Here is a 21,819-nt window from a genome sequence, read left to right on the forward strand (position 1 = left end):
AGCTGTCGAATCAGTACGTACCTATCTGATCAGTGTGTCTGGTCTGTGCTCTCAGGGACCCACTCCAGCGGCTGCTTGGCAAGAGAACGCGACCTGGGAACTATGGCGCAGAGGCTAAAAAAATTGGTAGAGGAAGCTCCATCAATTCCCGATAGAGCTTCTTTCCTTCGATATTTACTCCGTCAACGAATCCTCCGCCCGTTGTCTCCCCCCGGTCATTCAACCATCTCCCAGCTCACAAAGCGCAACGTTGTGAACCTGAGCACAAACCCCATCAGCTCTCATCGTCGCTATCAGCTCCGACTGCTGTAGACCGAAAGCCAAACCTTCCGTCCGCTTTTCCCCAAGTTCCAGAAAAAAAGATGTCCCAGACTTCCACGATAGTGACGGCATCAGTCGCCGCCGCCGTTACCGGCTTGGTTGGTGAGTCTGCCTCGACACCTCGACGCACCCCGATATCACAATTCTCCCTTTGCCAATTACACAATAGGACCGAGGGACCAGTTTAATTGGAGCCGCGTTTGCTAACGTTCGTCAACAAAGCGTACGCCGCCTTCTTCGACTACCAGCGACGCAACAAGGCTGAGTTCCGGAGAGAACTGCGTCGAAACGAGCGCCGTCAGCACAAGGCCGAGAAGGAGTCGGCCCAGCAGGAGACCGTCCGACAAAGGCAAGCCATCAAGGAGGCCGTCGATGAGGCCAAGGAAGAGGGCTTCCCTACCGACGTCGAGCAGAAGGAGGCATACTTCCTCCAGCAGGTTTCCGAGGGAGAGACGCTGTCCGCCGACCGTTAGTCCAACCCCTATGCGAGAAGAAATACCCGGAATGAGGCGAGATGGCTCAGCTTACTGACAACGGTTGATGTTACAGCCACGCGCGCTGTTGAAGCCGCGCTTGCGTTCTACAAGGGCCTCAAGGTCTACCCTACGCCTGGTGACCTGATCGGCATCTACGACAAGACCGTTCCCAAGGTAAGAGACCTCCTTGGATCCCCGGAAAATTGCTACAGCATTTGATCTGAAACTGATCTTATATCTAGCCCGTCCTTGACGTTCTCGCCGAGATGATCGCCTACGACTCCTCTCTCAACATTGGCCAGTACCAGGGTGGCGTCAACGTTGACCTCGGCGGCATGCCCACCGTCGGCCTGGACTAAAAGATCTTCGTTTTGACGATGTAGCTCTCACCATAACGAGTTCCCCTCCACTCTCTCACATCCCCCAAAACCTGGACACACACATTCCGGCGCGCGCTCGCCTCCAAAGAATCCGCAGTCACTCCACCAATGGCGTGATGCTGCGAATCCACCACCCCATACGTAATCCCCCGGCATTCTGCGAGAAGAGGAAGGAGGAATTACGACTTTTCACTGTACAATACCTGGCCGGCTGGGGCTGTTTTGATAGAAGGTTTTTGTAAGAGGAAAGAAACCAAGTGTATATTGATGATCCCGGCAGGGACAAATAGGCAAGAAGATGAAGAAGATTCACGAAATTCCACAATTTCATAATGCGTGTGTATCTGGTCTCTTGAGAGCATGCAGCCGGCGCCTTTTTGATTTTCCGTTTGATATACTCCTCTACCGAATAACCTAGGCCTCGATTTTCCTGCCCTTCCTGTCGACTCTGTCATCTCTGGGGTCGAAACCGCCTTTGCCCCAGGTGGCCCACTCGGGCGTCGCCTCGCCCATGTAATCCTCGGGCTTCCAGTCTCCGTCGGCGCCCCGCTCCTCTAGCAGCTCAAAGAAGCGCTGGTAGTCGATGCGCGGGTGCCACTTGCCATCTTTGTAGAACCGATCGCTCGCGAGCAGGACGCAGCAGCTGTGGGCGTGCTCTGCGGCGATGCCGTACTTGAGCCCCTTTTCGTTGAGCCTCTTCTCCAGCGCCGTCACGAACTCTTGGACTTCCCAGTAAAAGGGGACGTTGGACATGCTCAGGCCGGCGTTGGACGCTGTCGAGGTGCCGCAATAGGTGACGCCCTTGATCTCGACGAAGCAAGGGAGGCCCTTCTCCACAAGCTGCGCGTAGCCCTCGACCTCGTCGTCGACGTTGAAGCCCTTGACCAGGGTCAGGCGGAAGACGGTGCGGTGCTTGAAGCGCTTCTCTCTGAGGATGTCGAGACACCGCTGGAAGCGCTCCCAGAAGTCTCGGTGCAGGGGGCGGTCGATCTTTCGGAGGGACTCCTTGTTGGACGCGTCGATGGAGACGTACAGCTGCGTCACAGCCTTTAGGGCGGCGAGCTGGTCCGGGTGCTGGGCATTGCAGACCAAGAAGGAGGAGATGCGCTCGGCGTGGAGCATACCGAGGAACTCGTTGATGTAAGGGTAGAAGATGGGCTCGCCGACGAGGGAGAGGGCGCAGTGCCGGATGCGCATGGCCTCGGCGAAGCGCTCGGCGCGGACACCGGGTACGCCGCGGAGCATCTTGATCTTGTTGTAGTGGTTCGCCTTGACGCCATCAAAGATGAGCTCGGGCGGGTCGACGACCCAGCGCCAGGTCGTGCCGACGGGGTTGGTGCCGTGGCGCCAGCAGAAGACGCACTTGTTGGAGCACGAGAGCGACGGGGTCGTCTCCATACACTGGTGGGAGTTGATGCCGTAAAAGGAGTACTTGTAGCAGGAGCCGCGGCCGCGGAGGGCTGATTTCGTCCAACGGCAGATCTTGACGCCCGAGTGCGAGCCGACGATGGAGTAGCCCTGCTTCGTGAGCGAGGCGTACGTGGGCGAATTCTTGGGGACCATCTCCTTGGCGGCGTTAAGAGGGGTCTTCTTCGCGACCGTCTTGCCGTATGTTGTAAAGTCCACGGCTATAGGCGCCGCTGCTCCAGCCGTTGCCGTTGCCGATTTAGCTGCGCGGCCGTTTGTGGCTGCGTCGGGGTTGGAGCTCTTCATGATGCGCCCTAGGTCTTCGACGTCATCAATGTTCTTGCGGCTCTTGAGCTTCTCGGGCTTCACTTCGGAGTCCTCGATCAACACCTCGTCGTCGTCTTCAGCTGCAGACTCATCGTCACTTTCCTCAGGGGCACCGCTTCCTGGGAGTCCTTCTCCCAGGCTGCCAGTCTTAGCCAGCATGCCGAGAACATCGACGACGCCCTCGGACCATTCAGACAAGCGTTCAGTGTAGTCTCTCTTCGTGTCGCCCATTCCGACAGGGAAGGCTCTCTTCCGGGCCGTCAGCTTCGCCATCCACTTATCGACCTGCTTGGCCTGGAAACAGAATCCATCCTCTTCCGTCGGCCAGCCCTCCCTATCACCAAAGCCAAAGACGGAGTATCCGAGCAGCGAGGACAACGGCGCGGTGTCGATACGGAAGTCATGGTGGGTCTCCTGAAGGTGCTCCAAGAAGGTGTCGTTGATGGTGTCGATGTTGTAGCTTGGCAGGAGGAACAGGTAAAAGAGATCTGCGGGGTCCTCTTCCGACTTGGGCGGGGTGATGAAATAGTCGTCAAAGTCGACCTCGGCAAGATCCAGCACCTCAGGAGCCATGAACGAGCAGTCGGTCTCCGCAGCGACCTTTTGCAGCTCCTTCTCCAGACCCTCTGCATACCCCTTTGCGATCTTGGGCGTGTTTGCGGTGATGCTTGAAAAGAAGACCAGAGGCCTGACCTTGCGGACCAGAGCCTCTCCCTTTGCGTCGTTAGAAGAAGTTCGCTTGACGATTCCGCCTTTTATCCTTTTGGGTCCGTTCGACTTTGGCGCTTTCGACTCGACAATAGGGCTCGGGGGGCTTGGTTTGACATCCTTCTTCTTCGTCTCCTCCACAGGCTTCGTCTCGGGCTTCTCTCTATTGTAGGCCTTGGGCAGGGCCTTCAATTCGCTCTTCTCTTCGATAGAATGGAGGTAGAAGCGCAGAATCAAGAGTCCAAAGGCCGTGAACAAGATCACAGGTATGCGAACTTGCTGCCAAACATCGTGGATGTCTACGCGCAAGAAAAGCAGAATGAGCGGTTGAACGAGAAACAGAGGTGGCGGGAGGCACCAAAGGCAAGAAGAGCCAACTCACCGTTCAACATGGCCTTGAAGCCTACGGGCTGAAGAGTGGAAGCCATTGGTGCTGCGACGGAGCGCGGTGCTCGAAGACGAGCTATGCGCGGATTGTTTCGTCACTTTTTGGAGGAACGCGCCTTGAGGTTGTGATTTCTTTCAAGTTGCACATGAGCAGTGGCGGGGTGTGCGAAATGGGCTTTGACCAGTGGGTGCGAGCGCAATTGCAATAATTATTTCAAGTGTCAAACTTTCCCAGTGGCTGACCTGGGTGTTTAGTGGTGCCCCGCCAAAGAAATTTAGGCCTGGCCCTGCACCTCATCGACCCCGCCATTAGCGTCTTTGGGGTTCCCCAGTTGCTGACCATTGGCATTGAATGGCACCTCGGCCGGCTGGAGGGCATCTCAAGGTGAGAACACCATGACTAAGACAGGAGCCCGCCTTTATCGAGAAGCTGTTTGCAAAAATTAGGTTGAAGTCAAATTCTCTAAACGATTTAGGCTTGTAACTCGAACCGAAATCTACGTGTTGCGCTTGAATCAAATTTCAATGCTGCTGGATACATAATAGATGCCTACATTGCTGATGGTGGATATCACACCAGATTAATCACTAATATGTACTGGTCAAGAGACCGCACGGGAGCTTGACTGGTGTACAGGGAATAGACCCAGTTGTGCCCATGGAGGCAACCATTTGCTCAGCATGAGACTGAGTCGCTGTTGATTTTGGTTTTTCATGTCGATTCAGTTGTTCAAACTCTTCTATCCGATCCTGCCTGCGCTTGCTTGTCTCGAAGATCCTTCAGGCACGGCGCAAAGAAAATTTCCCCAGAAATAGCCTGATGAAGTGTTCTCACCGCAACCAGCAGCCAGAGGAAGCATACAGAGAGCGAGAAGATCTGCCAGGAGAGATCAGCAAAACCGGACGGATAATCATCGACAGGCACGAGAGGGAGACAAACCATGGTCATGACCCTGAAAAAGGGGCTGTCCAAGTCCTGGGCCAGCATGCCGGTGCAGGTCGCCAACACGCCCAGCGGGAACGTAAACCCCCACCAACCCATGTTGAAAGGAATCTTCTCCATTGTAGCAAGGCTGATAAGAGCAAACGACAACCAGACGAGGGCGAAGCCCCACATGACGAGCGCCAGGAAGAGTCCGATAAAGTAGAGAATCTCTCCGCCGTGCACCGCCTCCGGAGCCGCCACCGTCAGAGCCGCAGTCTGGGGGAAGAGCTTCAGGGACACCTTTCCGAGCTGCTGGATGCCGAAGCCGCCCTGCCCCAGGGGTCCGATGGGCAGGAACACGGAGACGATGGCCTCTTTGGGCGGGAGGCTGTGGATCGTCAGGCGGTGGAAGTAGAGCGCGAGGACCATGCCCGAGAAGCAGATGCCGATACCCCAGAGAACGTAGGATGCGATCAGGGTTGTGAAGGCGTGAGATGGGTTTGAGAGGGCCTCGGCGACGATGCCGCCAGTTGAAGATGCGACTACGACTGGGACGATTGGGAGAAGACTTGCGGCTGTTACTGCCTGAAGTCCCGGACGGTGTTGATGAATCCTTCGGAACATGGTTGATCAGTCTCGAATTTGAACGTTGTGTGGTGAGGTCACTTACATGACGAATGGCACCGAAATGCATGTTGCCATTGACAGAGCGGCATCAAGCCACCAAAATGCCCATGCCCAATTCACCACCCACTGGCCCCAGGCAGGTGCACACACGAATATCATCATGTTGATTATGGCTGGCCACAGAGATTAGTATATCCTGTGGTGTGGGGAGAACTTCGCGACTAACTGGCAAACCCCATAGGGAAACAGCCAAGAAACATGGACTGGGCAGGGTGTACAACCATGGCCTTCCAGATCTCGGGGTACAATGCGTACCGCAGCACTGTGATGACGGTGAATACGGTAAACAGAGCGATGTTGAGCACGAAAAAGGCACCGGCAAGACCATGTGAGATCCATGTTGCGTTGTAAGGCAGGTTGTGAAGGAGAACTGAGACTATCCCCGTTCCCATTGTAACCGCAAACCATCTGCATTATGTTAGACACACTTTAGTTCATCATTGCCTCTCGAAAGTTTGCTTACGAGGGTGTGAAGTTCCTGACAATTCTCCTCCAACCTACGTTTTCCTTATTACAAGGCGTACATGAGGTCGGGGCATCTTGACAAGAACTTTGTTGCGCTCCCGACTGAATTGTCGAGGTCGCGCTAACAATAGCCATAGCCTAGAAGAGCACCTAAGAGACCAGATGACTTCAACGAAATTCTGTTCCTGAATCTGCCTATTAGTGGCTGAACAACTCAATGGCGATTTCTTTCTGTTACAGAAGATGTAGCAAAATAATTGACAAGAGTTCACCCGCGCAACAATGAAGAAGGAATTTCAGGGCGGCAAGTGTCCCTATGACTCTGGCTCTCTTACCTAAGGTTAAGCCGTTTCCTAGCGTGAGTAATCTAGACGAACCCATTCTGGTAACTAGCCCCACACCGGATCCGCTCAGCTGACTCTGAGGCGGTGCGGCTATCGGCCAACGCCGGCAGCGATCCACCCATTCAACTGGCAAGATGAGAATTTCATGTTGTCAAGAATTCGTTTTGATATCAAAAATCTCCATGAAAATCTCTTGACTAGATATAGTCCCGTGAAACTCTAACAAGGCCCATCTCGTCTGGTGTTTGGCCATCTGACCCCCAAAAGTATCGGAGCTCACCGTCGCCTATCAGCGGCTTTGCCGGGATCCCTCGACCTTGGTAAAGTAGGTTATCTCGTCCAACCAGAGGCGCCTATTGTTGGAGACCAGTCCACCAGACGTCAAATTGGTCGCCGACTAATTGTCCGCTGCGCTCTGGCAACGTGGACAGATTGCCCTGTCTCAAAGAGAAAAGTCAGGACCGACGAGACGACCCACCCGCCGAAGTCGGATCATCCAGTAGTTCCGCCAGTCCCGCCCGTTTCTATCAGGTAATGCCAGCCAGGCCCGGTCACCGGGTAGATTCGTAACACCGACGAGCAAAAAGAGTCCAGCCCCCCGCACGACACATTCCCAACAGAACCATCCAAAGCAACAATCGTCCAAGCACCACCACCAACAACATCACCAACAGCACCAACTTGATAGCATTCCATAGCAACCATGGCCGTCGATATCCTGACCAAGATCACCTCCGCCTTCGGGCATAACCTCAAGACCGATGTTAATCGGTTCGACGAGCTCGTATTGGGATTGAAGGAGGCGCTTGGCCCGTCGTCGGGACTTGATTCGGCAGACGTCGATGTCAATGAGTTGATGAAATTAATGGAAGAGTATAACACAACGGAAAGCGAATGGGTACAATTTGCATTCGCTGAGAAGAGCATGGGATACACCCGCAACCTCGTTGACGAAGGCAACGGCAAGAGCAACCTGGTGAGTCTACTTGTGGCCACAACTTCGTGGCATCAGGTAATATCATGGCTAACGCCACACAGCTTGTGCTTGTCTGGTCGCCAGGCAAGGGAAGCCCCATCCACGATCACGGCAATGCGCATTGCCTGATGAAGATTCTGAAAGGCGATCTCACTGAGATCCGCTACGCCTTCCCAGAAGGCAACGAAGAACAACCAATGCAAATCATCTCTGAAAGAACACACAAGGAGAATGCGGTGGCATATATGGCAGACGAACTTGGCGTCCACCGAGTCTGCAACAAGGGCAGCGACTTCGCTGTCTCCCTTCACCGTAGGAATTACCTCGCCGTCTCTGCCGTAGCATGACTGACCACTTCGTAGTCTACACCCCTCCCAACGTTGCCAAGGGTGGTTGCAACATCTTCAATGAGAAGACGAGCAAGAGGAGCCATGTAGCCAAGTGCGGCTACTACTCGGCGTACGGCCGCCGACTGCCGAAGCAGTAAATGGTGATGGTGTCGATGTTCTTTTCTCGTCCTGGGCGTTTGCGTATTTGGCTTCGATGACAATCCGAACTTGGATTTATCCTGTTTGATATACAATTGAGGGATGCCGAGAGCCGCAGAGCGCTCGTCGGTAGACTGATGGATGATGATGGCATGAATGCTCTATCCACCGTATATAGTGGATAGATACCGTCGGCGAGCTCAACCTGCCGCGTTTCCGTATGTTTTTTGGGTACCATAAGATAGCAGATTCATCACAGAATTACCTGAGACAAGAAAATATGAATGAAGTGAGGTTGTGAAGGTGCAAGAGCCGCAGAGTCGTCGTCGTTGGCCAGAGACCACCCAGACGGGCCCGAAGGCAGGTCACGTGAGATGTCGTGATTTTGCAACTCACGGTGATTGGTTTGTGTGGGTCTTTTTGACGATGGCGTGCTTGCACGAGGTGACCAGATGGAGAATGACTCAGCCACAGGCTTGCATCTTTTCAGCCACAGCACCAGCCTCATGCTGCTGGTGTAAGAGAATCCCTGTGTCGATCCCATCACTCCGGGTACGCGAGAGACGCGTCTATCGCGTCTGGTTCGATTTGTGAGAGGTCCCAATTGTCCTACCCAGTTTCGGCACGCCAGATCTGGAATCGTTCGGTACCAACCTGTCACTTTCCCTTAGCTGACAGCTTTCCCCAATCCGCTCTTCTGTTTCACGAATTAGTACCCATCCGGCCCCAGAATACGGCCCCAGAGCCCGGGGGCTCGGACATTGAGGATGCCACCCAAGAAGCGCAGCATCGCTGTCATCGACCTTGTCAGTAGCGATGGCGAAGACTCATCCGTCCAACGACCCAGCAAAAGGCCGGCTAGCCATCGCTTGGGCCCCAGTCCAGCCAGCGGCAGGGTTTACGGAAATACCCCATCAAGCTCCCAGCCCCATTTGAGCTCAGGTGCTCTTGCTCCTCGCTCTTCGACTCAGTCTATTGACAACGATGACGACCTTGTCGATTTGACCCAAGCTCCGGATGGCCCACCAAGAGAACTTTATGGGATTCTCGGTACGGCATTTGGGCGTTTCGTAGGGGTTTTCCCAGTATGCTGATCCGATATTATAGACAACAAGATTGTCGGCGTTCGCTACTACAATGGATATGCCTCTGCAGGCGAGGTGGTCGTATGTATGAGAGAACCCAGTAATCAGGTACTAAATCACAACTATCACAAGCTCAGAGAATCATTTTCCAATTTGAGCTTTCGTCTTTGCCGTCAGATATCTAACATGACCATAGTATGATCGCAATGCCATCCGAGTGTGTAACGTCATGGGCGCCCAGATCGGCCATCTTCCACGCAAAGTAGTTGAAAAGCTAGCGCCATACGTTGTACGTACTTTGATCCAACATCTAATCGTTACTAAATCCTGTGCTAGGATCGGGATGAGATCGCAATAGAAGCTATTCTTACAGGGGAGAAGGGCATGTTTGACTGCCCCATTCGTCTACAGCTCTATGGTTCGAGCAACCCAGTCGACCGCTCGGCGTTGGAGGACAAGCTAAAGAAGGACAAACTGCTCAAGGCTAGAGAACTTAAGCAGACGAGAGCCGAGGCAGAAGCGCAGAGAAAGATGCTAGGCATCAAGGGCAGCCAGTCTACAATTGGGTTGAACCCTGCTGAGCCAGAGGTGTCTCTGGAGGACCTGGCCCAAGCCAGTCAGGCAATTTCGAGCCGTCCACGCGGTGATGCCGTCAAGTCGCTCGTAATGGACGAGGACTTCTTGTCCAAAATGCCGATGGCAGAGCAGCCCGCCGTTCTTGAGTCGACATTACTGCCATACCAATTACAGGTGAGCCCTCTCGAGCTTTATGCATGCTGGTCTACGGGCTACAAGCCCCTTCCCCCCTCAATTCATACGTATCGAGAGTTTTCAGGGTCACAGTGCACTTTGGCTGATCGTGACACAGGGTCTGGCGTGGATGATGTCGAAAGAGAACCCCCAGATGCCTCCTAAGGGCTCTCAGGAGAGTGTCCAACTGTGGAAATGGCATCCGAACGGCCGTAACTTGTACCACAATATGGCCACGAACTTCGTGGTACAGAGTGCACCCAAGCTCCTTTCGGGTGGCATACTAGCGGACGACATGGGTCTTGGTAAGACTTTACAACTCATCAGCTTGATCTTGACTGGAGGGGGCGGTCCGACGCTCATCGTTGCTCCGTTGAGCGTCATGAGCAACTGGGATCAACAGATCCGCAAGCATGTCAAAAAGGAGCATCTGCCCAAGATCTTTACCTATCATGGAAATAACAAGGCCACCAAGAATGAGTTGGCCAAGTATCAAGTTGTCATCACCAGCTACAACAAGCTTGCCCAGGAGGGAGGCCAGGAAAAGGCCATCGCACCTTTACCACCCCTTGTCGCCACAAATTGGACTCGCGTCGTACTTGACGAAGGTCACACGATCCGAAACGCAAAGACCAAGGCTGCCATAGCTTGTCGAAAGCTCAACGCTAAATCCAGATGGGTCCTGACCGGAACTCCAATGTAAGTGTGCCGTGGATGGATTCAACCAAACTGAGCATACTCAGGCTTACTGTCACTAGCATCAATAGTATCAAGGACTTCCAGTCCTTGCTCCAGTTCCTTGGAATCAACGGTGGCGTCGAGCAACCTGCCATTTTCACCAGCGTGATCGCACGGCCCCTTGCCCAAGGGAACGAGACGGCAGAGGCTCTCCTACAGCTATTAATGCGAGATCTCTGCCTGCGACGCAAGAAAGACATGAAATTCGTCGACTTGAAGCTTCCGCCCAAGACGGAATACGTCCACCGCATTGCCTTCAGGCCAGACGAGAAAAGCAAGTACGAAGCATTGCTGTAAGTCGCCCGTGTTACCACTTGAGGGACCAAGCTCATGCATCAACATAGGTCCGAAGCACAAATTGCGCTTGAAAAGTACCAAAACAACACTGGCGGGAAGGGCCAATTTCAAAGTGTACTGGAGCGCCTTCTCCGCCTTCGTCAGGTGTCAGTATTGCCCGCTCTTAATGAATCGGCCCTACCTAACATTCCCTCAGATGCAACCACTGGACGCTCTGCCGCAAAAGAATCTCCGATCTTCTTGAGGCCCTCGAAGGCCAATCTGTCGTTATTCTCAACTCGGAAAACACCAAGATCCTCCAAGAGGCGCTTCGTCTTTTTATCGAAACCCAGGAAGACTGTGCCGTTTGCCTCGATACTCTGAGCGGCCCTGTCATCACGCATTGCAAGCATGTCTTCTGTCGCGGCTGTATTTCAAAGGTCATTCAGACGCAGGGCAAGTGTCCCATGTGTCGTAACAAGCTCGATGAAGACGCGCTTCTGGAGCCCGCCCCGGAGGGCGGCGAAGAGGAAGATGAGAACTTTGATGCCGACGCGAAGAGTTCCAAGACCGAGGCTCTCCTCAAGATTCTACAGGCTACAACCAAAAATCCCGACTCCAAGGTCATCATCTTCTCGCAATGGACTTCGTTCTTGACTATCATTCAGAACCAACTCGTGGAGGCCGGCTATAAGTTCACCCGCATCGATGGCTCCATGACGGCGCCGAAACGAGACGCCGCAATTCATGCCCTGGACAACGACCCGGAGACGCGCGTGATGCTCGCGAGTTTGGCCGTCTGCAGCGTCGGTCTCAATCTAGTGTCGGCGGATACGGTGATTCTTGCAGACAGCTGGTGGGCGCCGGCCATTGAGGACCAGGCAGTGGATCGTGTGCACCGCCTGGGTCAGAAGAGACCTACAACTGTGTGGCGTCTTGTTATGGAGGGGACTGTTGAGGAGCGCGTGCTGGATATCCAGCTGGAGAAGCGGACGCTGGTCGGCAAGGCGTTCCAAGAGAAGAACAAGGGGAAGAAGACTCAGGAGACCCGCATGGCGGATGTGAAGAAGCTGCTTGGTTGAAGAGCGTTGAAGGAGGTCGCAGTGCTAAAGTAGTCAGAAGTCTGACTCGTCTGAAAGTTCGATGTGCGGCAAGGCATTGCTAGAGCAACATGATGTATCCATACTTGTATTTCTCATTCAGAGCCAAGAAGGGCTTTAGACATTATTCGAGGTGGCTCAACCTTGCATGTATTACCGCAAAACATATGGAACAGTCCCTCCATCAACTTTAGAACCACAGGAAAAGATATTCTTAAGTTACCTATCTGCAATCCCGGCGCTTTCACAACGGTCTACCCACCCGAGTATATTGCGAGGCCTCAGACAACTAACTATAAGACTTCCTACCTCTAATCATAACTCCTACAACTCTTCTCGCTAGTCAGGATTCGCAGAAAACTCCCAGTACGAAATAGACCATAATCGCTTCGCCACCCATTTGAACTCAAAATGAGTTATGCAAACAGCACGCTTTGGCCAGGTGGTTCAACCCAAGTTTCGTCCAGTCCGATCCCAATATCCAGGGGATCTCGCCCACGGAATATTCCAGATTGTCGGGACTCGAGACCGCCGCAGAGTGGTCTGTGCAAGGATGATATGAGGAGGCCAATCTACTACAGAGTACAACTCATGGGGCAGATCCGAAACTCTGAGATTCTTCTTAGCACCTTATCCACTTGGCATACTTTCCACTACATCCGTACAGATCTAAGCAATACGAGGACGGATACTCGCTTCATACGTTTGCGGTGGGCCGCAAGCTGGGCCATGGCTCAGTTGTAATTACCCTCTCTACATTGCGACCTACTCGTTCTCGGCTTCGAGTCATGAATGTAAACGGAGCTAAATGAAACCTTAAACTAGTACGTCTTACGGATAAGTGACACTGCATCGGGAGGGATGGGAAAGAACGTAGCGTACGGGGAAGCGTAAACACCGAGCTTGCGATCACGAGAGACTTGTACCAATTACAAGCTATTTACATTGCTTCAGGCAGATGCATATCAGGGGTATATAACTCATCGTCATGTCTCACCCTCAGAGGATGTATCCGTACCACCAGCCAACAGCTCATAGCCCTTGCTTCACATCAACTCAGCAACTTCAATTGAAAACGCAAGATACTACATCCCTTCAGCTCGAAGTAGTCCTCTCTGAAAACCCAACCATATCTTCCTTCAGGCCATAACCTCAAGAACAACCCAAAATGAAGTTCACCCTCCTCCTCACCGTGGCCTCATCCCTGGCCATCGCCAGTGCCAAAACCTGCCAATGGACCCGGAAATCATGCAGTCCCAACGGCGGCCAAATCTCCATGCAAGCCTGGATCGACCACTCCCGCGAACTCTGCACACGGATCGGCGGTTCCCCTCAAGGCATCTACAGCGACCAGGTCGTCTGTGATGCTCCAGGCACCTTTGTGCCGAGACGTCTCCCGGCGACGTTTGATGGCAAGAGTTATCAGTGCTGCATTTCTTGCCCTGGAGATGAGAGAGGGAGCTGTTAAAGAGGGAGAGCGGTTGAGAGGCTTTCAAATTTGGAACGGATTCAAGCATTGTACACGGAGCCACCAGAGCACAGACTTGCATAAGAATTGGATCTGAAGATACCTGCCTGACTACTTAAAAGCCCGATCCAGCGGCGTCTGGTCATTATAGTGATTTGCTGGGAGTGATTACTGGCGAAGGCGTAGCCGTCTTCTCATGGCGGACCGCCCGCCCGCCCACCGCCACTTTGCTCACAACCTTTCAGATATGTAGCTGGTGGTGCGGCTAGACGTCATAAAGGGGTACCTTTTCCAGCAAAAGCTCTACGCGTATCATGGGGTACTATTACTTTGTCAATTTCAAGCGATACGTATATGTTACTACATACTACGTAAAGGAAATCATATGTAGAGATATATTTATAAACGGTGAGCTTTTTTACGCACATAATGCATAAAATACAATACAACTCAATAGAGCCCTCTATCCCTTGCGGCCCTACACGCCAGATATCCTCGTCAACTAGCCCGCGCCAATAATCTAGAAAGCGTTCCAGGTGGTGAAAGCAGATCTGGTCGCCGCCAAATAGCTCGTATCCATGCTAGAAGAGCTTGGCGACGCTGCCTGCCTCGACGAAATACCCCTCGTTCTTGCTTGCGCCAGCTACAAACTCCTCGTTTCGAACTCTTCGTAGAGACCGGCGGGGACTCGGGATAGATTCGAGTGACTTAGAAGTGGGCTGAGCGACCCAGTGATATCAGCCTCGAGCCCCCTTTGCGCGACAGGAAAGAGGCAGATTGAGGGGATATCCAGCAGCCGCGGTCGCTGCTGCTGTACGAAGCGCTGCAATGCTTTGGACTCGGCTGCGTCTACGGGAGGTAAGGCGAGGCCCGGAGCAACGTGGCGGAATCGAGACCGACGCGCACGGGTCAGAAAGGCGCGTGCAAAGCCGTCTGGCACTGACGCCGTATCAAGCACAGCGGGCGTGAGTAAAGGTTCAGAGTGCGACTGGCCTGTGGCGGCGTTATCGTTGCCCACTATGCCTGTCTTGATGGCGTCGCACAAGCCGTCCAATGCTGATATCATATATATATATCTACCTGGGCGTCGCCATATGGCCGCCATTCCCAGCGCCCGCCAATCTTTTCGCCGCCAAACTGGGAGGATGTATCGTGGGGTGTTACCTTTACCTTTCCCAGGCGTAGCGCACGAGATAGTTGTGCAGAGATGGGCATCGCTCGTGACCCATTCTTGATACGTCGGCTGTCGAAGGGTTGTCTGCTGTTACCATCAAGTCGTCGATATTGGGGAGTCGCAGTCCGCTCATGGCGATATGAATCGGGCCGAAGTTATTGTCCGCGTAGTTGGCGGTTATATGTGCTCCTGTATTTGACGAGGATGAAAAACGTTGCAATAAACTAGGTTTCTCCATTCTGATGTACTCCCGTATTCCCCTCCATCAAGTCTGGAGGTGTGACGACATCTCGGTAGGGTGGTAGGTAACCCCCTCCTTGCATGCCAAAGATGGCTACGTACCATCAGCCTCCTACCCGATTGGGAGACAAGCTCTGCCGTGTGTGGGCCAAGATCGGCCGGCCGGAGGCGGGTGGCCCGTGCTCACCGGGGACGACTCCGGGATGGGTTTGACGGAGACGGGGGCTTCAACATTTGCCAGGATCGGGATGCTGGAGTGTATGCCACACGGAAGGCTGTCTAAACAGAGATTTGCCCATATTGCGTCCCGTGTCCGCCATCTTCTGCTCTTTTTGACGTGCGGCAGATCCTTGGTCGCTAGATTTTCAATGCCAGAAGAGACCGGAACTTTCGACACATGCTTATCGGTGAATACCCAGCCATCATTTGAAGAACTTCCCTAAGAGGAGAGGAACAATTGCTCGACAAACCTTCATTTGAACGCCTAGGACGTGCTGAAGCTGCCCTACAAGTTAATTCTATCACCAGCAGCTTCGTAGAGCAGTGGCGTGGCTCATCAGCGCTCATTAGCAGTACGGCCCACGTTGATTCATACCTCAGCATGGCTTAAGCTATATTGGACCCTCAAAGCTATTGTTACGAACATCACCGACTACTTCTGGCACTTTCATCCGGCTCTCCAATCCCATGATGTCTGTGCGTCCAGCATTCGTTCAACAGCATCAACCTCTGCACGGAGCCCAAGCTTTCAAGGCGATCGGGAGGCCCGCGAGCAACATGGAACTTGCGCGTGAGACCCTCAGCTTTCTCATACGAAACAGACGGGGCGAATAAAGGCGTTCGTCTACATGAAACTTTGTCGGAAGCCGAGTCATGTGCAGCCGTGCCGTTCACGCGTGGGCTTGGTGACCATTCCGAGCTAAAGATCCCACCGCATAGACCATTCCTAAGGGGGCTGTCGCGAGCCTATATAAGTTCCTCTCCATTTTGGCAGTCGATTTAGGATTGGCTTGGTGTCCATCTTGCCTCAGTGACTGCGTGAGTTTGCCGCTGGACGTCTTCTGGGGGTTCAATACGGAGGAGGTCCATCCCATCATCCATCTTGAAGTCAAAGTCTCTCTTGCAAGAATGAACAAAGTTCCCAAAGTACAAGCAAGTAGATACCACAAAATTTGAATTAGAATCAGATTATGGACAAACAGAATTCCGAGGTTTCGGAAACCCCTAGCTCCTGGCCCGTTGAAGCAGATCCCACTCCAAATACCCAGCCGAGTCGACAGCCCTATGACTCGCATGACACCCCCCAGCCACAACGCGCAAGCGGACACCAAGGCCACGATAATGCCTCTGCGCACCTAAACATACCATAATAAAGCTTCACGGTATAGTACCGTGAGTATTCAACAGGGGAAACTCTAAATTGCGAGCAGAAGTTTCAATCTAAATCCACCATGTGGGATACCGAACGTTACACGTTCATCAAGGAATTTGATGCCGATCAGGCCGTGCAGTAACAATGACTTGACGGGGAAAAGAGACAAGTAAGGAGTCGTTGAAGGAATACATTAAGACGGACGACAACCGCGTCTTTATTTTCCGAGTTTCCTTCTGCGTCTTCTTTACCCAACTATACCCTCCTACAGCTGTTCATCATTCCATCCTCACAATCAAAACCGAACGAAACAAACATGCATTTCCAATCTCTCTTCGTCTTCGCAGCCGCCATCCTCGTGGGCCAGGCCGCGGCCCAGTCCCCAACAGTCAGTAGCCAGTGCACCCAGGTACCGAGCTGTACCAAGGACAACGTCGGCGTAGCCTGCAAAGTCACCTGCGAGGATTCAGTAAGTACAACCCGGCCTTTACCAGATCAGTGGCAAAGCCTCGGGCCTTTCGCATGGGCTAATCTCTCCTGTACACAGCCTGGCGGCACTCGCGTCACCTCGGGATTGTGCAAAAAGAGCCCTTTCGGATTCAGCTGCACTCCCTAAGAATGCCCGTGTATACATGTACCTTGGACTTTTGACAACTACATCATGGGGGTATAGTCACGATGCGACGACTTTGATTTCCTTGAACGAACTTTTGCATCATATTTGGGGGGGGGACGACAGCATATTGGGTGGCACGGTCAGCTAGCTTGAAAGAGCGGTTGAATCCAACGACTCATGCAAGACTGGAAAGGCACTCTTCAATAGTACCGAAGGATGAACAAGCGGCCAGGAATGACAGGATGGCGTTGCTGGATATTACTTCTTTCTGTAAACAATACCTCCTAGATCACCCGGCGCTACAATAGACATTCTTCATAACCAACCATAACGGTTTGGGTCTCACAATAAGTTCATCTCACAACAACGAGTGCTCGTATACTGAGTGCCTAGATCATCTGAAATCCGTCTCGTGATTCAAGGTGTCACGAGTAACAATGAGGTGCGCAACAACTTCAGACAGCCGGCGGGATAACTTTATTCACAGTCTATTAATACACCACAAGTCAGCCTTCCCGAAGCAACTTCCGCGTTGCGGGTACTCCGTAGACTGCAAAGAACGGGAAGAATGGGAAAACAGAATCAAGAGGAAAAAAACAAAGGGAGAGTCCAACGCCACACCTTCTCAGTCTTCGCTATTCAAAATCGCCAAACTCTCGAGACTACGAAAATGCCTCTCAAATCCTGCATCAATACTCGCGATCAAGGCGGTTGGTACCTCGACGACAAACGATCCGCCAAGGCGACGAGCCGACAACCATGCTTGAGTCGAGTAGAACGTGTTCAAGACTGAGCTTATGACGGACAAGCTAAGAAGACGAGTGTAAAAGGGCTAACAAATGGCCGTAAAACAAACTTCGCCGTCTGGAAGGCCTCAACGCCCGGGAGGGTACTTTATATATAAGGTAATGGATGGTCCAAGGATTCTTCTCTATAGTATTTCAACCCAAGACTATCGCAAAACAACTGAAGACGTCATTGTTGCTGTCTAGCCCGCGGTTGCTCTGTATTCTTCAGTGAATACTTTCGTACTACCGACTGGCAAGCAACTATATTTTCGATAACTACGTAGTTGTAGGGATATGCATATCTGTGACTGGAGGGAAACTCTAGCTCCTCCAAAGAACAGCCGATGGCCCAATCAATGCGACAATACCAATCCGTCGAAGTCATTGTCTCTCGGTTCAGGAGATGGCCACACTTGCATGTAGTTATAGACGTTTGACACACATTGAATCACGATTCCGAACTCACATGCCGTTATACAGAGGCAGAAAGGCACTTTGAAAGATCCATATCTGTTTATGATCGAATTGTACACTATATACAAGAATGGCACATGACAAAAAACACCAGAAGTTACCCAAGCAATGCCCATGATTTCCTGTTCCGATGTAATTTGTTTTTTTCCCACTCGCAAAAAAGAACACCATTGAACCCGGCCGTGATGTATGTGTTGTCACCAAACCCCAAAAGTTTTTTCCACCCCCTAGTTGAAGATAAATGATGCAAGCGAGGTGCATGTTGCAAAAAAAGAGCAAGACTCGTCGAAGAAAAAAGCGAAGCGAAGCGAAGGAAGTTTTTGAATCCACTGATGGAAGAAGGGGGTTTCTTTCATGTCGTCGTCATGATCACGTTCTAATGTTGTTTTGATGTCGTGATGTAGTTTGATGGAGAGGTTGGTGTGGGTCAGGAAGAAACTAAGCTTGCTTGCTTTAGTTGCTCTTCGTCAGGCTGCGGGCCTCGAGGCAGAGACCGAACTTGGTCTGGCAACCGCAAGAGGGTCTGCACTGCAGAATCTTGCTGCCGCACTTGCCGGCGGCGGAGCAGCAGGAGCCGAAGGTGCTGCCCTCGCAGGTGAAGCCGGTGCTGCCACCACAGGTACCGTCGGTGGAGGGGACAAGGGCGCCAGAGGCGGGAGCAGAGGCGGAAGGAGCGGCCGGGGCGGCAACGGAGGTGGAAGCCGGAACGGGGGCGGCAGAGGTCACGGGGGCGACAGTGGCAGCGGGCGCGCTGGTAGCGATAGGGTCCTCGGCGGCGTACTCAGCCGTAGGAGTAGCGGCGGGAGCAGAGGAAGAGGCGGCAACAGCGGTCTTGGAGGGGGTGGCGGAGGCGACGGCAGCGGCGGCGGTGTTGGCGGAGCCACCGAGGAGGTTTAGGTTGACGGCAGCGGGGATGGCGCCGGGGGCGGCGACGGTCTTGGCGGTCATCTCGATGGTGGGAGGGCCCTGCCAGTTGCCGGCCGTGCACTGGGCAGAGATGCCCTTGCACATGTTGTCGTTCCAGACGTAGCAGTTGGCGGCGCCGGTCGGAGGAGCGGAGTCGAAGCACACGTTGCCCTGGGCGTAGCAGGCGTCGACAGCGGCCCAGCAGCCGGTCTGGGTGGTGTAGGCTTCGGGAGCCTTACCGCACCAGTTGGCGTTCTTGATCAGGCAGTCAGAGGGAACGCCGCCCTCGAAGGAGGTGGACTTTGCGCTGGCGGAAGCGGTGCCGACGGGGCTGTAGGGCTCGGGGCCGGGGATGGGGTAGGGGTACTGCGGGTTGTCGTAGAGGTTGAAGTTGTTGCCGGCCTCGGAGCCGTCAATGTAGCCGGGGATGCTGACGGAGTACTGGGAGGGGATCTCGAGAGCGCCGGAGGGGCCATCGGAGACATGGATCTGGGCGCAGCCGACGTAGTACTGGGGGTCGTGAAGGCTGACGGCCTGGTGGAGGGCGAGGATCTCGGTGCGGACGAGGTAGTAACCAGCGGGAAGGCCAGAGGGGAGCTCGACGGTCAAAAGACCCTTGTTGGCGATGAGCTTGTCGGTGCACCACTGCTGAGTGGACTCATCGTAGCCCTCGTCCCAGATCTTGAACCAGTTGGGGCCAGCGGCGGCGGTGGTCATGTCGTCAACCTTCTTGACGTAGACGGAGCAGGGACCCCTGTGGGAAGGGTCGATGGAGCCCTCGGCACGGGCATCGGGCCACTGGCGGAACTCGAAGGTGAGCTTGGAGTTGCCGGGGGCAGCGCAGGTGTAAGCGGCAGCGATCTGGCCGTCCTTGCCTGTGGGTGATGTCAGTAAATATGAATATCAAAGTGAGCAGCGCCCAAGCTCGTTGTTGCTGGACGGAGGCATGGTAGTAGCTTACCGCAAGCCATGTCGTCGCTAGTCAGACCGGCAACGGGGGAGGTGGCGGTGTCTCCCTCCTTGGGCATACGGATGCAGGTAGCATCACCCTGGGACTCGCCGTTGATGTACAGCTTGGACATGAGGGTGTGGGCGTTGGCAGCGGCAGCCATGGCCAGGGCAGTGGTGAAGAACTTCATTTTGATGGGTTGAAAGTTGGGTATCCTGAGATGAGATGTTGCGTTTTTTGTGCAAGAAAGAACGTCGAGGTCCGAAAAAGATGGGTTTCTGTGTACAGCTGAGAGCAGGCCTGCTGAAGAAAGTCGAAATCGAAGATATCGAATGAAGGACTGAAATGTAGTTGGTGGTTTTGTTGCTTTGGTGTAAGCGCTTGGCTCTGCCTTGTTCAAGGAGTGGAACTGTTCAACAGTGACTTCGTGCTGGACGAGAGAGACTGAAGGAGCAAACGAACTGACGAAGAGTTGTTTGGCTCTGGTGGGTATAATGAATGTAAAGTTCGTTCAAGAAAGAGGACGAACAAGAAGGGAGTGTGGTATCAGCGGCCAGCTGTGTACAGAACGCGATGGGGTCAAGAAACAAATAGAGGGAGCGGCCCGATATCGAGGGCACCGAGATGGATTTATATCAACCAACCAACGGTCCATAACCCCAGCGGTCCATGACAGGGCGAGCCGCGAGAGAGGGTCGGGCTACTGCGTAGCAAGGAGGGAGGGCGGCAGCGGTTTGCACAGTTGCACTACGGATGCTCCATAGTGCCCTTGACCCTCTCCGAGGCTCCGTCATCCTGTTGGAAGAAGCACTAGCTGGGGGCGGAAGCGAATAGTGGCACTCTTGTTCAGCAAGAAGCTCAACCGCTTTGCACGCACCCCCTTTAGACGTGCAGCTCCGCTCCTGCAAGGCCATAGACACCCCTGGTTTGGTTGCTTTCTCCATCTCTCATCTCGGGCGGCCTGGTACCTTGCAGTTGGCAACGGGCTGTGGACTGTGGGCGGTACCAGTAGCAACGGGCAGCAAGTTGGCTGTTGGCAACCACCCCCACTCGCCTTGTCCACTACTTCAGTGTCCATTTTACAGAGAGTTTTGTGACTTCTGTCTTTCTCGTCACCTTACTCCGTACTATCTGTGCCTCTTCCGCGCCGCCAAGTTGCCCCCAGTTCCCGTCTTGCAGGTTACATTGGGTGGTGCGCTAGCGCGGTCATTCTGCCGAAAAAGGCATGCTTCAAGACAAATTGCCGCCGCTGGGTTGGTTGAGTTCCCACAAGACAGCCGGAAAGTATACGGGATCTGCCTTGGAGGGTTGCCTCTGTTCAGTCTTTTTCTGCCTGCCTAAGCTAGCCATGGGGTGTCAGATCATGGTGCCGGGGGCGAGGGGGCGAGGGGGCACAGCAGCGAGATACCGTGAAGAGAGAGACAGATACGGGTGTGCATGTGTGTGGTGGTGAGATGATTCTGCCCGAGAGGAGCGAAGTGTGAATAGCGAGAGAGAGAAGAAAAAACAGTCTGACCAACAGGAAAGAAGCCTGGGCCCTTGCCAAGAGAAAAACCACTGACAAACAGAGAGGAAGTTCATATTGCAGGGACTCGTGGCGTGCGTTAGTGGGGACAACGGAGATGGGAAGATGAAACAGAAGTGGGCAGCGCTACTGGGGGCACTTGGGGGTACGTATCGCTGGTATCTCACTTCCTTCCCATCTTGCCATCCATCCCATCGTCCCTTCCATGGATTTCATCCCATCCTTCCAATCCATGATCCATCCCTCTTGCCCTCGTCGTCCGAACCCGCCCCGCCCTAATGGCTACGTACCTAGCCATGGTGACTGTCTAGTTCCATTGCCGTCGCCTTCGGGGAATTACTGCGTAGGATTTTCCAAGGCACAGAGAGCAAACAAGACCAAGTGATCGACCAAGAGCCGAACAACGAATTAGACGCGCGGTGTTATCATACCATACCACAGGATCAGAGAGGCATTTCCCTCAGCCC

General features: G+C 53.5%; 10 protein-coding genes across 10 annotated transcripts; 6 read left to right on the forward strand and 4 right to left on the reverse strand.

Annotated features, from left to right (window-relative positions):
* Positions 1-362: 362 nt before the first annotated feature.
* Positions 363-1,156, forward strand: CLUP02_15254 (MAS20 protein import receptor; the record flags this gene model as incomplete). Its single annotated transcript, XM_049294178.1, has 4 exons — positions 363-423; positions 544-789; positions 871-971; positions 1,040-1,156. The coding sequence occupies 4 exons, from the start codon at positions 363-365 to the stop codon at positions 1,154-1,156; spliced, it is 525 nt and encodes a 174-aa protein (XP_049151324.1).
* A 435-nt stretch (positions 1,157-1,591) lies between these two features.
* On the reverse strand, positions 1,592-6,218 carry CLUP02_15255 (wyosine base formation; the record flags this gene model as incomplete). Its single annotated transcript, XM_049294179.1, has 9 exons — positions 1,592-3,918; positions 3,978-4,052; positions 4,106-4,181; positions 4,300-4,385; positions 4,606-4,774; positions 4,842-5,544; positions 5,602-5,731; positions 5,785-6,026; positions 6,082-6,218. The coding sequence occupies 9 exons, from the start codon at positions 6,216-6,218 to the stop codon at positions 1,592-1,594; spliced, it is 3,945 nt and encodes a 1,314-aa protein (XP_049151325.1).
* A 743-nt stretch (positions 6,219-6,961) lies between these two features.
* On the forward strand, positions 6,962-7,890 carry CLUP02_15256 (cysteine dioxygenase type I; the record flags this gene model as incomplete). The annotated part of the gene is made up of 4 exons (XM_049294180.1): positions 6,962-6,985; positions 7,116-7,403; positions 7,466-7,715; positions 7,766-7,890. The coding sequence occupies 4 exons, from the start codon at positions 6,962-6,964 to the stop codon at positions 7,888-7,890; spliced, it is 687 nt and encodes a 228-aa protein (XP_049151326.1).
* A 768-nt stretch (positions 7,891-8,658) lies between these two features.
* CLUP02_15257 (SNF2 family domain-containing protein) lies at positions 8,659-11,822 on the forward strand (the record flags this gene model as incomplete). Its single annotated transcript, XM_049294181.1, has 8 exons — positions 8,659-8,941; positions 8,999-9,057; positions 9,173-9,265; positions 9,313-9,726; positions 9,845-10,425; positions 10,485-10,757; positions 10,809-10,907; positions 10,958-11,822. 8 exons carry the CDS (start codon positions 8,659-8,661, stop codon positions 11,820-11,822), a joined length of 2,667 nt encoding a protein of 888 aa, XP_049151327.1.
* A 429-nt stretch (positions 11,823-12,251) lies between these two features.
* On the forward strand, positions 12,252-12,913 carry CLUP02_15258 (uncharacterized protein; the record flags this gene model as incomplete). Its single annotated transcript, XM_049294182.1, has 2 exons — positions 12,252-12,580; positions 12,844-12,913. 2 exons carry the CDS (start codon positions 12,252-12,254, stop codon positions 12,911-12,913), a joined length of 399 nt encoding a protein of 132 aa, XP_049151328.1.
* Positions 12,914-13,008: 95 nt separating this feature from the next.
* Positions 13,009-13,308, forward strand: CLUP02_15259 (uncharacterized protein; the record flags this gene model as incomplete). The annotated part of the gene is made up of 1 exon (XM_049294183.1): positions 13,009-13,308. One exon carries the CDS (start codon positions 13,009-13,011, stop codon positions 13,306-13,308), a length of 300 nt encoding a protein of 99 aa, XP_049151329.1.
* Positions 13,309-13,951: 643 nt separating this feature from the next.
* Positions 13,952-14,374, reverse strand: CLUP02_15260 (uncharacterized protein; the record flags this gene model as incomplete). The annotated part of the gene is made up of 1 exon (XM_049294184.1): positions 13,952-14,374. One exon carries the CDS (start codon positions 14,372-14,374, stop codon positions 13,952-13,954), a length of 423 nt encoding a protein of 140 aa, XP_049151330.1.
* A 2,036-nt stretch (positions 14,375-16,410) lies between these two features.
* On the forward strand, positions 16,411-16,710 carry CLUP02_15261 (uncharacterized protein; the record flags this gene model as incomplete). The annotated part of the gene is made up of 2 exons (XM_049294185.1): positions 16,411-16,563; positions 16,642-16,710. 2 exons carry the CDS (start codon positions 16,411-16,413, stop codon positions 16,708-16,710), a joined length of 222 nt encoding a protein of 73 aa, XP_049151331.1.
* A 1,141-nt stretch (positions 16,711-17,851) lies between these two features.
* On the reverse strand, positions 17,852-18,088 carry CLUP02_15262 (uncharacterized protein; the record flags this gene model as incomplete). The annotated part of the gene is made up of 1 exon (XM_049294186.1): positions 17,852-18,088. One exon carries the CDS (start codon positions 18,086-18,088, stop codon positions 17,852-17,854), a length of 237 nt encoding a protein of 78 aa, XP_049151332.1.
* A 337-nt stretch (positions 18,089-18,425) lies between these two features.
* On the reverse strand, positions 18,426-20,498 carry CLUP02_15263 (endoglucanase B; the record flags this gene model as incomplete). The annotated part of the gene is made up of 4 exons (XM_049294187.1): positions 18,426-19,753; positions 19,840-20,288; positions 20,353-20,384; positions 20,472-20,498. The coding sequence occupies 4 exons, from the start codon at positions 20,496-20,498 to the stop codon at positions 18,426-18,428; spliced, it is 1,836 nt and encodes a 611-aa protein (XP_049151333.1).
* Positions 20,499-21,819: the final 1,321 nt, after the last annotated feature.

Source organism: Colletotrichum lupini, chromosome 8, assembly GCF_023278565.1.
Source record: "Colletotrichum lupini chromosome 8, complete sequence".
NCBI classification, from domain to species: Eukaryota; Fungi; Ascomycota; class Sordariomycetes; order Glomerellales; family Glomerellaceae; genus Colletotrichum; species Colletotrichum lupini.